The sequence below is a fragment of the Orycteropus afer genome, unplaced genomic scaffold (genome assembly GCF_000298275.1).
Source record: "Orycteropus afer afer isolate SDZICR_OR568_19922 unplaced genomic scaffold, OryAfe1.0 scaffold00168, whole genome shotgun sequence".
NCBI classification, from domain to species: Eukaryota; Metazoa; Chordata; class Mammalia; order Tubulidentata; family Orycteropodidae; genus Orycteropus; species Orycteropus afer.
Window position 1 is genome coordinate 1,385,228 of NW_006921755.1, and position 16,857 is coordinate 1,402,084.

Here is a 16,857-nt window from a genome sequence, read left to right on the forward strand (position 1 = left end):
GAAACCCAAGGAGGGGTCGCTATGAGTCGGGGCCGACTCGACGGCACATAACAACAACAACAACATAGGGTTTCCAAGGCTGTACTCTTTAATGGACGCATACTGCCACATTTTTGTGCCATGGAGTGGCTAATGGGTTTGAACTGCTAACCTTTTGTTTAGCAGCTGATCGTTTTCACTTTACCACCAGGGCTCTTTCCATAAAGATTACAGCCTAGGAAACCCTGTAGGAACAATTCTCTGTCATGTGGTATCGCTGTGAATCAGAATTGACTCTACAGCCCACAACAACATGATTACCGAACACTTTTAACCAGCTGGTTCTAATGATTAACATAATAATCTTATTTAAAAAAAAATAATAATAATACTGCCATCAAGCCAATTCTGACTCATAGCCACCCTGCAGGGTTTCTAAGGCTATAAATCTTTATGGAAGCAGACTGCCCTATGAAGTGGCTTGGTGAGTTCAAACCACAGACTTAGCAGCCAAATGCCTTTGCCATGGTACCACCAGAGCATTTTTAATTCCTCTAAATCAATTTAACATATAAACAAGATAAGTCTGGAAAGATAAAGTGTTTAATGACACAGGTAGTAGAAAAACTAGTGCCTCGAATTATAAGCACCAATTATTAACATTTATCTCTCCGTGCCGACCCTTGGGAAATTAGTATTACTATTCTTGGGCTTATTTTTTTTTAAAGAGACAGAACTAAATTATCAGCAACAGATAGAGAGTCAAGCAATAAAATTATATAAATGTACTTTAAACCCATTAGACTGCTCAGCAAACAGTATTTAACACATGTAAAGTGTTTTGACTTTCAATTAAACATGATTTAAGCATGTTAATTCTTTAACATGAATTAAGGTCTCTTTAACTGAATTAAGAGATAGATGCTCCTTCAAAGACTGGCTTTCAGTGAGAGTTACTTTCCTTCAAATTATGCCATTTGAAGAAGACATGGAATACATCGCCAGCTTTGTAGTTCTGCATATCTCAGCCCGTCCATTGGGCCAGTGTTATTTTCTTGAGTATCTCTTGAGGTTCCCTTCCAGCAGGAGGGATATTGAAAAAGGACTTTAGCACTGTCTGGTTGTAGAGATTTCTCTTAACTTTTTAAGCGTTAGTGTCAAGGAATGGAATTTACAGTCTGTTAAGTCTGGATCTTATTATTAAATTGGATATGATTTCTTTTATTTGTCATTCTCTAATAGTTAAATGTTTTATTAAACACAGACACACACACACACGTACACAAGCACTTGCTTCTAGTTACAGGTAAACAAAAGAGAACTGCCATATGCTTTGTGGACTTTGAATAGTTTCCCAGTCTTAATTTGTTTTTGATTTTGTCTTTTTAATGCTGATGTTCATACCTAGAAAAACAGTGTGTGGAGCTGGTCTTTTCTTTTATGTTGGTTAACCTTATACTTTCCAGTTTATGCCTTAGGAAAATCCACTATTTCATTACATTTACCTTGTAAGATCTTTTACCTTAGCTGATACCATATTTGTGCCTCTATGGATTTATTCAGTTTATTTGGGAAAGAAACCATATTTTAAAAAATTCTTTTTCTGCAAACCTCCTCTCTGTCTCTCACAGATACAGAGAGGAAGATAGCTGTATTACAGCTCTTGCCCAGAACTTTTATCTTGTAGGCATTCATTTCATTCATTTATTCACTCCCCCAGACAGCTAAGGACAAAGCTAACTAAGGCACATGCAGATACCTCTGAGAATTTCCAATTTAGAAGAAGCAGGGTGAGGGACCGAAGGACTTAACAAAGAGGTGCCTACAGTGGCCATCTTGTTGTCACTATTTCTGGTCCACAATGTGGCCATTACTGAGGCAACCTCAAGCACAGGAGGTGCTTTTATTTATTTTTTTTCACTTCTGTTGTTGTTGTTGTTATGTGCCGTCGAGTCGGCCCCGACTCATAGCAACCCCTCCTTGGGTTTCCGAGGCAGTATCACTACGGAAGTAGGATTGCCCAACCTTCCTTCCGAGGAGTGGCTGGTGGGTTTGAACCGCCAGCCGTCTGGTTAGCAGGCAAGTGTCTTAGCCACTATGCTAAAATAAAATTTTACTGTTATAAATTTTAAACTAAATTTTTCATTTACTTTTGTAAATTTTTCTATATAAAATTTTACTTGTATGTAAAATATTTTTAAAAGCACAAAAATTGGTTAGAAATTTGGGAGGAAAAAATACCAATAATTCAGTACTTAAAAAAAAAAAAACAGAATGAGGTTAGAATATGCGTTGGCCTGAGCAGAAATGGGCAGTGATGTATGTAAAAGTGCCCTGTGGCACTTGAATCTTGAAGAACATAAAGGATCTGCTGGGAAGCTTGGAAAAGCTTTGCTCCTTGGATCGGATCTTGCTACCCCAGTGCACCACAGGAGGGCGATGGAGAACACAGGCTGATCCCTCCTACTCTGAGCAGAGAGCAGAGGTTGAAGAAGGTGACCAGAGTTCTGCAAAGGTCTCTGGGGGTGATGTGCTGTACTACCAGTGAGTACACTGGAGAGTCTTACTATAGAGTCAAAAGCTTAATTATTTATGATGCTGCACACTTTCTTCAACCATTCATTAAGAATATGTGTGCCCAACTTATGAATTATGGCTAAAGTCCACCATTAATTTCTACCACATTGTTGACATGCTCCTAATCATTGGTACAATATCTCCCCACTTCCCTGGCACAAGGTTTATCTTTGAGAAAATGGTGCCTTTTAGAAGGAGATAAATCTGCTGCTAGGCATGAACTTGATCCCTTAAAATTAAGTTTCCAAGTCCTTGGGTTAATGACAAGCATACACATATCACATGTTCTTATTAATTGGTAAGCAAAGTTCAAAAGTAATTCTGAAATTACTGATAAAAAGTTGACTCATGTAAAGTGCATTTTACCACACAAGAATCTTCCTCAGTTCTACAAAATGCACCACCAACACCAGACCTTTCTGACTTTAGTTTTACATGCCCCAGCTTGCATTTTTTTGCCTGATTTAGGCAATTCATCTCAATGTCCTCTGACGTATGGAGACTCACTCCCAGCTGTAGTGTTTCACTGATTCCTTGCCTGAACCATTCTTTCCCCAAAGTGATCTTCTTCTGATTCTTTAAGGCCCACTCTGGTTCCTCATTCCTGTAAACCTTTCAAATATGATGCTTGGTATAAATTATGGAAACATGTTTTCATTTGTGTTAGGTCCCATATGTTGCCTCAGTTATGTGTTAATGGTGATGATTTCTTTGGGCAATCCTTTTTCTGTAATGATACCGCCTCAGTAACCCAAGGAGGGGTCACTATGAGTCGGGGCCGACCTACGGCACATAACATCAACAACTACAACTCTGTGCCTATTGTAGTACTAGACCTACTTTGGGATTGGTTGATTCTTATATTGGCTTGATGTTGTTTGTTGCCATCACGTCAATTCCAACTCACGGTAACCCTATATATGCAGAGTAGAACGGAACTCCGTCAGGTTTTCAAGCTGTGGCCTTTCGTAAGCAAATTGCATCACCTGTCTTCCAAGGTGCCTCTGGGTAGGTTTGAACCTCCACCCTTTCAGCTATCAGTCAAGAACTTAACTGGCATGCCATCCAGGGGCACGTATTGGTTTATTGGACTAATTTTTTTCTTTAATTACAGCATATCAAACATATAAATTTGTTTTTCATTGGATTGTCATTTTATCTATGGATTCATCTCTTTCATTTGGCAGGTCAAAAAAATTTCAGTCTTTTATTGAGAGCTGCTTGGTAAAGAATCACAGCCAGCGACCAGCAACAGAACAACTGATGAAGCATCCATTTATACGAGACCAACCTAATGAACGACAGGTCCGCATTCAACTCAAGGACCATATTGATAGAACAAAGAAGAAGCGAGGAGAAAAAGGTTAGAAGGACATTTGTATTTCAGCAAGGGAAACAAAAGATGGAGTGAGTCATGAGCTCTTGATATATTTGAAGGTGACCGTGGGGATTTCAAATGGGCCTGCATTATCCTTTAGTGGGAGAGGCTGCCTCCAAGATCACAGCCTGTGGGCATCAATGGAGAGAGACTGCTGAAATGGAGCCTTTCATGAAAGAATAGAACTGTGAGAAACATTACTTCTTCCAGGCACTGAGCAAAGTCATGTTGAGTGATACTATGAAGTACATTAATATAACAAGTGATTCTCTTAATTCAAATGAATATTCATGTTTAAAAGGCTAAAAACTTACAGAAGACAGACAGCCTAAAAAAAAAGTCATGTAGCTGAATTTTTCTGTGCTGTCAGACTTCAGCGTTTAAGTTTTTGTGCTCTGAGGCTAATTTTAATTCAATTATTTAGAAGTCAGAATGAATGTTCTTGTAGTTGCAGTATTATAAAAGATTATTAGGTTGCCAAGCTTGCTATATGGATCATCAAATTTTGAAACTCTTACCGCTCTGGCTCTATCTATTAAATTCACAATTTCTTCACTCTATCATTGGAAAAGACATGAGTTCTGGGACTGTACCCTTCTTGTTTGGATGGAGGCTCACAGTTCCTTAATTAGCATTTTATGTCTTGACTAAGGCATAACTCACATGGTCTGGAGCAAGTTTTATGGCTAGTTGAGGGCTGGGTAGGGAATGTTGAGGTATGGGAAAGGGATAATTGGAGAGGACAAATAAGGTGAGGACTCTTAGACATTAGAAAGGTGCAGCTAGCAGGGCATGGCAGTGAGGAGGCAGAAGGGGGTTGGAAAGTTAGACATGAGAATGGGGAGTGGGGCCTAGAAGGGAAGATCAGGGACATAGCATGGGAGATACATGATAATATGCTTTTCCTCACTTCCATCCTCTCCACCTTTTTCCCTTTTCTTCACAGTCCAAAGGGAACCATAGAGGGTAGTTGGACAGCAACAAGACAGGACTTGCTCTCTTTTCATTTGTATTTCCCTTTTTCTTTGCCTCAGTGTGAGCCAAGGGCTAAGGGAGGAGGCAGTGAGTAGTGTGGAAGTCCAGGTTGGGAGAAGGAGGAATGGCAAGGGATAGGTTGGAAGAAAAATCTTCAGTGAAGATTCCAAGTAAGAGAACTTCTGAAGCCAGTTAGGAGACTATGAGGAAAGTGTGTGTTGAGTTTAGATTCAGAAGGAGAATATGAGTCTTAACCAAAAGGAGGTCCATATCTTGAGTCTGGAGAGATACGAGGTGTCATTCAGAACCCAAAGAGCTGGAAAGCAAGCCCTAGCTGAAGGAATGACGCATAAGGAAAAGTAGGTAAGTCAAAAATTCCAAGACTGGTTTTTGTATGTACTGCCATGTAAGTGGTCTCAAGCCACTCCATGAAATCAAAATTTTAAAGGGAATATTTTAGAACAATTTATCAGACAGGCAGCCAATGCATGTCCCTTAAACCCATAATTCTTTTAAAAAGTAATTTATTGCACTGTATGTGTATGTGTCTAGAGAAAGGGTTAAGTGCTCAGATTCTGTTTTCAGATTACCTGTGTCCAAATTCTAGCTCTGCCACTTGAACTTCACCCCAGTTTCTCATGTTTTAAATAGGGATAGGGTATAATAATATTGTCTAATGCTTGGGATTGTTACAAATATTAAAAGAGATAATGCATGTAAAATGCTTAACACAATGTGTAGCCCATAGGGGAAAAAAAAAACAAACTCACTGCCGTCAAGTCAAATCCAACTCATAGCAACCCCTCCTTGGGTTTCTGAGGTATCTCTATGGAAGTAGATTGCCCAACCTTCCTTCTGAGAAGTGGCTGGTGGGTTTGAACCTCCAGCCTTCTGGTTAGCGGTCAAATGCCTTAGGCACTATGCCACACAACAATGAACTCAAATATACCAACAGTCACGAAGATGGCAAGGGACTGGGCGTTGTTTCCATTTTGTTGTACAGAACATCTTCATTTGTCAGAGCCAACTTGGTGGCAGCTAACAACAACAACAACAGTTAGTTAAGTAATACTTTATTGAAATTTTCACTACTACTCAGGGGTAATAATAGTAGTAAGAACTCATGGATTCATCTTCCTCAACCCATAAGAATGGGTAAAGCTTGTGCCTTGGGTTGTTTTCATCTGTGGGGGCACAAACTCTGAAATGGGATTCAGAAATCACCGTGCTATGAAGATTGACTTAATGTGTTCATTCTCTGCAGAGTAGAAGGGTAGGATTGTTGGTTGTTGTGTGCTATCAAGTCAATGATGACTCACAGTGACCCTATAAGGCAGAGTCAAACTGCCTCATAGGGTTTCCTAGGCTGAAATAATAATGGGAAAACATCTCTAGGTCTTTTCTCCTGCAGACCCACTGGGTAGTTTCAAACCTCTAACTTTTCAGTTAGCAGCGAAGCACTTAACCATAGTGCTACCAGGGCATATTCAAGAGTTATGTGGTAATTTAAGGCACCCAATCCTGTTTAGGCTTAGGTCTAGTCTCATTTTTATCTGCTACCTAAGGAATAGTATTTGATCAAATGAGGTCTCATTCCATATGCTCAGTTTGGTGCAATGACTTAGTGTGCTCCCTTTAATACTTTTTTACTCTCTTAGTAGCTCTTTCAATGACCAACTTTGGGCAGGATCAATTAATTCTATTTTGCATTGCTTTATATTTTGTGTTTGCTTTTTTTTTCCCCCCTAAACCTGATATTACCTTTTCCTTAGACCCATGCTAATTTGGCCCTGTAATATAAAAGCAATAAAACTAGATTCTGGTGAGGTATTAAAATTGAGGAGCCTAACAAATGAAGCTTTTACCCTAGAGAGTAAAAGTAATTGGATTAATTGTGTGCTTCTTTCCTTGCTATAATTTCCCTTATTACATAAATTTCTATGTTTTACTTTGAACTCCCTGTTTATCTATTTCAGGAAAGTTTGGAATATTAAACTTGCAGTGTGGAATATTAAAACACTTTGTTCAGGTTCTTTTTATTTTGATGAAATAGTGCTTTATAAATAAGTAGCCTGAAAGTTTCAGACAGATCTAAATATCTAAAGCTAATTTTTTATGTTTTTAAAAAAAATGCCCTTGAACTCACCAAGTTCTACTTTACTTTTATTATCCTTTTAATGGCTAAATAATATGGGCAACAGCTTTGTTATCTAATGTTGCTATAACAGAAATGCCACAGATGGCTTTAACAAACAGAAATTTATTCTGTCACTGTTCAGGAAGCTAGAAGTTCAAATTTAGGGCTCCAGCTTCAGGGGAAGACTTTCTCTCTGTTAGCTGACAACTTAGGGGGGAGGTCTTTGTCTCCTTTCAGCATCTGCAGACCCAACATTCCTTGGAGATCTCCATGTTTCCTGACATCAGTCTTCTTCTTGGTCTAGGAGGTTCTCAGCACAGAGACCTTGGGTCTAAAGAATGCACCTCCCTCCAGCTCTTCTTTCTTGGTAGTAGTGAGGTCCCTCTCCCTCTGCTGTCTTCTCTTTCCTTTTATCTCTTGTAAGAGAAAAGTTACAGAAAATGCAGGTCACATACCAGGAAAACTTCCTTACATTAGATCAGGACTATGATCTGAGTAAGGGTGTGGCATCCCACTCTAATCCTCTTGAAGTTTGATTGGCTGATCACATCAGATCGCATTATGGGAGATGATTACATCATTACAAAAAATGCCAAATTACATCATTACATAACTGCCAAACTACTGAGAATCATAGCCCAGCCAAGTTGACACATAATTTTGGGAGGGCCACAATTCAATCCTTGACAGAATGAAAAATATATTTATTTAAGTTTATGATCAAATTGAATAGTTCTGAGAATGTGACTTCTGCTTTGTGATGGTAATATAACCATATTGCAGCTTGACTTCCTTTTTAGGGATGCATAAATGTCCTCAAAGTTGTAATCACTAACCTACAACTATGAAGCTTATCAGTAATGTGGTACTTTCCTGGCTTAAAAGTTCCTCCAAGAGCTCCTCTTGCCTACAGAAAAGTTCTTAGCTTGGCATATATGTAACACCTGTTGACCTTTCTTCCCCCATCTAATTGCCACCTTTCCCACACCCTCATGACTCCTTATTTCCTGAATATGCCAGGCATGATGATATTGTAAGTGTCTTGAAATGCCCTTCTTCAGGCATCTTACCAACCCACCTAGACCCAGTTTATTTCCTCTCCAAAGCCCTCACTATCCCCTTTCCCTAGTATGACAGAAGAAATAAGCTGTCCCTTTCTCTGATATTTGATTTTTCTTTTTATGTATATCTGTTTAGCATATAACATGTAAGAATACTAGTTTTAAAGCCTGAAAACCTATTTTTTGACCTCTGAACTCAGGGGTGTTTCATTTTCCTCTTCCGGGCACGCTGTCTAGAGGCATTCAGAATGATCCAGCAGCTGACCTACTGTTGTAGGCTGTCCTACAATCCAGCTTCTAACAAAACTAGGCTGTCACAAACCTCTGGTAATGGAATTGTTTACATTTATACCAAGAAAGTTGGTGAAGCGCCAAAATCTGCTAGTGGTGTGTGCCCAGGCCGACTTCAAGGAGTTTGGGCTGTGAGACCTAAGGTTCTCATGAGGTTGTCCAAATCAAAAAACAGGGCCTATGGTGGTTCCATGTGTGCTAAATGTGTCTGTGACAGGATCAAGCGTGATTTCCTTATTGAGGAGCAGAAAATCATGAAAGTGTTGAAGGTACAAGCACAGAATCAAAATGCTAAATTTAAAAAAAGAGAAAAGAACTTTCTTTGAATGAAATCAAATGGCTTGTTCTGTTAAAAATAAATAGTCTGAAAACCTCTGGATTCAATTCTAAATCCAAATCCCAGATTGACCTTTTATTAATAAAATGACATTGGTCATATTATTTAACCTCTTGTAATCTCAATGTCCTCCCTTGAAAAATGTGCATTATCTTAGAGGACTCTTCTAAGAAATAAATGAGAGAACATAGATCTCAGCCTGTGTTTAGCATGGTGACAGGCATGGGAGACATCCACTAAATATTCGTTTCCTTTCGTCAAAATCATGGGGAACTCTGATTATTTACTTATCCATTAGGTTCTTATCTCCTCCAAAGCGAAGATGTCACATCGTATTCATTCTTGCATTTGCATTCATTTAGTATTTATCGAATTGAATGAACACCCCAGTGCATCAAGCAAAACAGTTTTTAACTGTATATATTTAATAGCACATATTATGCCACAATATTTAGTACAGTATGCTGTGCTAAAGGCATTTTGGTATCCATATAAGTCATAATATCTACTTAAAAAGTGATTAGTGTGGTCAAGAAGTTAACAGTGCAGTGAGTCGGTAAAAGCTTGATTTGGGTAGCAGGTAATGGGAATTAGCACAAACTGAAAGGTTATTTTTCATTCCTTGTCTTCTCTTTCATGTGAAAATTAAGCATTAGGGACAGATACCTAGATTTAACTGAAACAGTCTTGGTATGTGGTTAATTCCATGTACTTGAATCCAGCTGGTAGGAATGACATCTTTTCTCTGCAGTTGGGCCCCAAGTCAAAAGATGTGAAGCCTGGTCTCAGCATTAACTCCGACTCTTTTGGCCTTAATTTTACTTATACATAAAACTAGGAGTTGTGCTTTACTGACCAATAACATCTTTTTGTATGCTAATATTCTGTGACTCTTTCTTTAGATGAGACAGAGTACGAGTACAGCGGAAGTGAGGAAGAAGAAGAGGAGAATGACTCAGGAGAGCCCAGGTATGATAGGGAGAGCCGTACCTTCTAATATTTTACACTTTGAACTGGTGTTTCTGTGAAATTGAGTGCTACCTTCCTTTTGATTTATAGGTTCACCTTTAAGAATCTACCAGGACATTCTTATTTATTGCTCATGAACATACTCGTTAATTTAGGAAAATTTCCCTGGGTAGACTCTTAGCGAAATGTAGAAATCAGCATATTCTTTATCTTGTCCTCCAAGATTTATGGTTTGTATTCTTAGGCCTTGTTTCCTCACATGTGTAACATGTAGAATGGAGAGGAGGCAATTATCTGGGTAATACAGGGCAAAAAGTACTTAAAATTGCAATTTTCTGGAGACCCAGGTGGTATTTTAGGACTTGAGTTATTGAGTTCATTACTTCATTCCTTTGAGAAACCTATTCAGGCAGCCACTGTCCTTGTCACATGCCTTGGTATTTTCACTGCAGTCTAATCCAGGAGAAAATGATTTCCAGGAAATCAAATTACACTTTAGAGGTGAACCCTAAATAGAAACATTCATGCCATTGCTGGTGTCACATGTTAGACCCCAAATCAGGTGCTGCCTTCTTGTTACCCTCCCTGTTTTGAATTTCACTTGACTTTGATTCGACTTTCTTCTTGTCTGTATTTATAAATAATTAAGGCTGGTGTGCTCACCCTGCCAGGATTTCTCTTTTGTGAGAAATAAGCTGGCAGCAGCAGTGTTCTTAGCTCGGTGAGACTAAAGGTACAGGCACACACCATAGTACCCTGCACTGTAAACGGGAAGATTCACCGGGGTAAACTCCAAAGCAGAAGGGTTACTGACGTATTTGTTTCCCCATCCTCTAGCTATCTGAGCAGTGGCACCCTAGTGCTCTGGGAGAAGGACCCACATTATTGAGGCAGAGCTTACCTACCCAAGTTTAATTCTGTTACTGCTGGACTGAGCTAGAGGACTTGCTATAGGTAACTCAGAACCACTGAGCTGGATTCTTGATAAGCAACTAAAATAAGCTTACAGGAGCATATAGTTTTCCTCTCTTCACTCACTATAGGATTTCCCAAGGTCAAAGGTCAAAGGACAATTCTTTCCTTCCATATGGTACTTAATTTGTTGACCATCCCAAGTTTACCTTGATAAAAAGGATGATTGCCAAGTAATGACTTGGAAAGTGAACACTCCTGTAAGGCCAAAGACCAAGTGCTTTCAAAGAAAGAAGTTATCCCATTGTGTGTGCACTATTTTCCAGACTGTTGGGTCAGCCCTCCTTGTCCCTTTCTGTAGAGCCCAGAGCCCTGTCTTTTGTAATACTTGCTAAACTTCATGTTAGAAGTCATCTTGTAGGCCATCTTAGCCACCCTCATCATGCCTGCACACTTACATAATGAAACAGGTCATTATAGCACATTGAAGACTATGTTCCTAGTCCTGTTTTTATGAATGCATCTAATAAATAATCTTCATGAATTCCTCAAAAGTAGAAAGGGACAGTGATTGTCTCATTTTCAGAAATGAGGTAACAGCCTGAAAGTGATAACCAGGTCACACGTTGAGTTAATAACTGAGTTGGAAATGTAGCTCAGAGCTCTTGACATTGATTCAACACAATGAATATTATTCATGTGCCCTCATGAATATGTGAGGCTGGGTTCACCAAACCCATCACCTTTGAACAGAGCATGTGGATTCTGGAATAGATAGGCACAATATTTTGTTTCTTTGTTTGTTTGACCAAACCCATCACCTTTGAACAGAGCATGTGGATTCTGGAATAGATAGGCACAATATTTTGTTTCTTTGTTTGTTTGACCAAACCCATCACCTTTGAACAGAGCATGTGGATTCTGGAATAGATAGGCACAATATTTTGTTTCTTTGTTTGTTTGTTTTTCAGGAGTTTTACACAAAGGTTGTAAGTGTTAGAGGAGGCTTAGTAGAAAGTGTCCTGAGTGGTGCTAACTGTTAACATGTGTGGCTGCTGAAAGGACATTTTGAGGTTTTAGTCCACTCAGAGGCTCCTTAGAAGAAAGGCCTCATGATCTACTTCTAGAAAATGAGCCACTGAAAAACCTGATGGAGCACAGTTCTACTTTGACACATGTAGAGTCTCTATTAAGTTGAAATCAACTCTTTGGCAACTGGTTTTGTTAGTAGATCCAAGCTTTGTCTTTGGAAGGCCGTGAACAAGGCCTTAAGGCCTCAGTCATTGTTGGTGGCATCTCACAGAGTACCCCATCCACTTTCCAGAACAGAATCCTGGTCCTTCACTAACTGCCACCAAGACTGCTCTTCCCCCAGTATTCCTCACCCTTATTCTCACCACTACCATCACCCAGCAGCTAAAGATGAACCCTCACTCCACACAACAGATCCACCAATGCTTGTATCAACTCTACCTCCAAGACCTCCCAGCCTCCATCCCTACCACAGAGCCCTGCAGTAGTGCCCCAACTGGTGGCCCTGCTGACCCTATTACCCTCTGCAGTTTTATTGTCCATTCAGCAACCAGTCAAGTCCATTCATGTTACTCTATTGCTTCTAACCTTTCCGTGACTTTCATGACCCACAACTTGACCCAGTTTGCCGTCTTTCTGATCTCTGCACATGCCACTCGTCTTATTTACTGTGCTCTAGCAACATGAACTGTTGCTCACTTCCTTGAAGAAGCCACACCAATTCCTACTTGCTTTTCCTTCTGCCTTTAACGTTCTTCCCTCTAAATCTTCATGTTCCTCACTTGTCATCATTTGAGTCTCAGTTCATTTGTCACCTTCCCAGAGAGGTTTTTCCCTGACCACCCAATATAAAGTAGATCCCTTAATCCTTGTCCCGGGCCCCTCCCACTAAGTCACTCTTGAAATATTATCCTCCTTTGTCTTCTGTAGAGCCTTCTAATACGTGAACTTATGTGATTTATATTATTTTTTGGTTAATTATTTGTTTAACTACCTACCTTTCTCACAAGAAAGTAAGCTCTAGGGAGAGAATTTATGTGTCTGATCACCACTATATTCCTCTGGTGGCATAGTTCCTAAGGCATTGACTGCTAACCAGAAGGCTGGTAGTTCAAATCCACCAGCCACTCCTTGGAGGGAAGATTGGGCAATCTACTTCCATGGAGATACCGCCTCGGAAACCCAACGAGGAGTTGCTATGAGTCAAATTGACTCAATGGCACTGAGTTTGGTTTTTTTTTTATTACAGTGCCTGCCATATAGTCGATGCTCAATAGTTATTTGTTTGATGGATTTATTTCAAGTGGAAGCTGCCAGAAAAATTAAAAAGGCTGTGTTAGAATGAACAAATACGAACCATTTCCCACGAAGTTAACCTCCCTGTTTGGCTGCTATACAGCATCAAGAAGTTGTTCACATACCCTTAGATGCAAACAGGGCAGCCCTAGTCCACCAGTGCAGTCGATGAAGTTTGTTTCTGGTGTTCTCTGTCCCCATGTTCTTTGTGTTGCATGCAGATATGCATAACCACCATTTTACAGATAAGGAAACTGAGGTACATGGTGCTTAAGAATCAGTGAACTGGGTGGAAGGCCCAGCTGCACCTTCTATGGTCAGAACAAAACCATTTAAATCTTTTCTGACTGTAGTGCAATGAGACAAGCCCTGAATTCCTCGGACTTAGCACACACAGGCTTGGTCATTTTTCCTCTCTGGTAGATCATGTCCTCACATGAGCAGGACAATCTTTGCTTTGGGGGGTTTGGAGTGCGGAGTCAAGGAGCAGCATGGGTGAGAATGATCTTTCAACTGGAAAGCCATGTATTCATCTAAGTAGAGCTGATTTCCTTACTACTCACCATTGCCGATTTTTATTTGATGGCTTTTTCTTACCTTTTTAAAATGTGAAAAATGAGCCACTCTGAGGCTCAGGGCTTGCAAACTCAGTGAAGCCTTTGGAAAGAAATCTTTGTCATGTCACAAAGGTGAGGAGAGTTGTGGAGAGTCCTGAAGAGGGGTGATGATCCCAGGAATGTGACATCCTATAGCGACGTGGGCAGAGGTGTGTATTATGCAAATGGCCATACTGAAGGGTAGACTGAACACCGGTGTCCTACCTTGACTCTATGCCTTTTAGGGTGATGATTTCATTAATGGAGGATCTGGGCACCTGTGCATGAGCTGTGGCTTCTTTCCGTCCTGTGGGTGAATTATTGCAGACTTGTGGTAGTGATGGCATGGCCCCTTGCCCCATGTGGATCTTGATTGCTTTCTTGTGCCCACAGCTCCATTCTGAACCTGCCAGGGGAGTCGACACTGCGCAGGGACTTCCTGAGGCTCCAGCTGGCCAACAAGGAGCGCTCAGAGGCCCTGAGGCGGCAGCAGCTGGAGCAGCAGCAGCGGGAGAACGAGGAGCACAAGCGGCAGCTGCTGGCCGAGCGCCAGAAGCGCATTGAGGAGCAGAAGGAGCAACGGCGGCGGTTGGAGGAGGTAAGGGTCCACCAGCTACCTCTGTACCCTGCAGCTACTGGCTTTGTCATCCAGCTATCACCTTAGGTCCAGGTCCCACCCGAGGTAGGGCACGGCCTGCTTGGAGCATGCACACTATGACTGCAGAAGGAACATGAGGCATGACTGCTATTACAAGCCAAGGACTTCTCTGGCTTTTATGGTGATGTAGTCACAGCACAGGAGCAGATGAAAGCCTTGGCCCCTTCAAGTTTCATTCAGATATCACCTTTGCACTTTGACCACCTTTCGCAAGATCATAGCCCCACACTCTAGCATGCCTTGTTCCCTTCCCCTGGTTTATTATGTTTGCGTAATTCTTATCACCTTCCAACACACTCTATATGTACCTTTTTATGTCTGTCTCTCCCTGCTAGAATGTAAACTCCATGAGGACAGAGATTTTATCTCTTTTATTCACTAGTATGTCTCCAGGGCTGGAACAGTACCTAGCATTGTTATATTGTTGTTGTTAGATGCTACTGAGTTGATTTTTTTTATTTTGGTATTGTAATTTGGGTGAAAGTTTATAGAGCAAATTCACTTTCCATACAGCAGCTCACATACACTTTGTCTCATGACATTGACTGCAATTTCCCACAATGCAACAGCTCTGCTCCCACTTCCTCCCCATAGTTACCTTCTTCCCTGTGTCCTTCCCTCCCATGCACTCCTGCCCCCTGAGCTGTCGCCCCATCCATACTCAGCCTTTCTGTTCTCCCATGACTGATCTTTCCAAAGAGTGTATCTACCTAATGTAAATATTCAGCTTATATGCCTGTCTGTTGTTTGGCTGGAAGCCACAGGAGTGGATTCAATTCCAGACCTGAAGGGCAGTTAAGGGCCATAGTCTCAGTGGTTCCACCAGGCTCTGTCAGACCAGCAAACCTGGGTTTTATTTTTTAAAGTAATTTTGAGTTTTGTTCTACATTGTTCTCCTACTCTATCCAGGATTTCCTAGATAGATCCCCCCGCTGAGTGGTTGACAGTGGTACCCGGGCACCATCTAGTTCTTCTAATCTCATAGTCATATAGGCTGAGGATTGCATGGTATACCAGCCACTTGGACTAATTGTTTCCATATGTCTTTGGTTTTCTTCATTCTTCTTTGCTGTGCAAGAGGAGAGACCCATGGTTGCATCTAGATGGCTCCTTGCAAGCTTTTAAGATCCTAGTCACTACTTGCCAAAGTAGGGTGTGCAACAGTGTTTTTGTGTAGTATGTTATGCCAATTGAACTTGATGTCCCTTGCAACTATGGTCTCGAGCGCACAGGTCCAATTACTTGTTCCCTTTGGGTAGCTGGCTGTGGCCAAGAAGTGACTACAACCTTGTCCCTTGTCAGCTCTGCTATATACCTGAGAATTCTTACAGAACATACCGATAACTTGTAGAAAGATTGTCTGACAACTGTAAACATGGTCTTGGGCACACTTCCCCTGCATGTTGTTGTTGTTGTTGTTATGTGCCGTCGAGTCAGCCCTGACTCATAGCGACCCCTCCTTGGGTTTCCGTGGCAGTATCACTACGGAAGTAGGATTGCCCAACCTTCCTTCCGAGGAGTGGCTGGTGGGTTTGAACCGCCAGCCTTCTGGTTAGCAGTCAAGTGCCTTAGCCACTATGCTACCAGAGCTCCTAATAGTTCAGCCTGTCTACCCATCTATCCACCCATAGATCAATGTTTGCCTTCACTGACAATGCAGTACAGTATATGCAAAAGGGTTCATCTTTGTTGTCTGTACATCCCATGAACCTCTCTATGTCTTCCTCTTCCTCAGTGCCACCATGCTGATCACTCATATTTGGTACATTGCCCTTCACCCAAATCAACACTTATCTCTACCTACCTAACAGTGTTCCGTATCCTCCCCTCCCACTCCTGGTAACCAACAAAGGAAATTTCCTTCCATATATAAACCTTTCCTTGACTTTTTACAATAATGGACTAATACAGTATTTGTCCTTCTGTGATTGACTTATTTCACTCAGCATAATGTCCTCCAAGTTCATCCACGTTATGCAGTGTTTTGCCGATTATACGTTATTATTTAGGGTTGCATAGTATTCCATTATGTGTGTGTACCATAGTTTGGTTATCTCTTCTTCTGTTGATGGGAACCTAGGTTGCTTCCATCTTTTTGCTGTTATAAATAGTGCTGCGACAAATATGGGTGTGCATATATCTGTTCTTGTCCTGGCTCTCACATCTTCAGGATGTGTAGATAGTAATGGAATAACTGGGTCAAATGGTATTTCTAATTCCAACTTTTTAAGGAATCACCATACTGCTTTCCATGGTGGTTGTATCATTTTACAGTCCCGCCAGCAGTGTATGAGGGTTCCTATCTCTCCACAGCCTCACCAGCATTTATTCTTTTCTGACTTGTTGAACTTTGCTACTAGTGTTGGGGCAAGATGGTATCTCATTGTTTTGATTTGCATCTTTCTAATGACTAATGATTGTGAGCATTTCTTCATGTGTTTGTTGGCCACCTGAATATCCTCCTTGGTGAAGTGCCTATTCTTGTCTTCTGTCCATTTTTTAATTGGATTATTTGTCTATTTGCTGTTGAGGTGTTAACATTTTCTATAAATTCTAGAGATAAGTCCCATGTCAGATATGTCATTGCCAAATATTTTTTTCCCAATCTGTAGGTTCTCTTTTGAGTCTTTTGTAGAAGTCTTTGGAAGCACATAAAAAT

The 16,857-nt window shown here is 40.8% G+C and overlaps 1 protein-coding gene across 1 annotated transcript in view; it reads left to right on the plus strand.

Annotated features, from left to right (window-relative positions):
* The window catches only part of TNIK (TRAF2 and NCK interacting kinase), a 669,757-nt gene that overhangs the window by 495,706 nt on the left and 157,194 nt on the right, over positions 1-16,857 (plus strand). Inside the window, exons 10-12 of the mRNA XM_007946612.2 lie at positions 3,744-3,919; positions 9,638-9,704; positions 13,934-14,138. Of these exons, the coding sequence (XP_007944803.1) occupies positions 3,744-3,919; positions 9,638-9,704; positions 13,934-14,138 (448 nt within the window). The remainder of the gene's footprint in view (positions 1-3,743; positions 3,920-9,637; positions 9,705-13,933; positions 14,139-16,857) is intronic.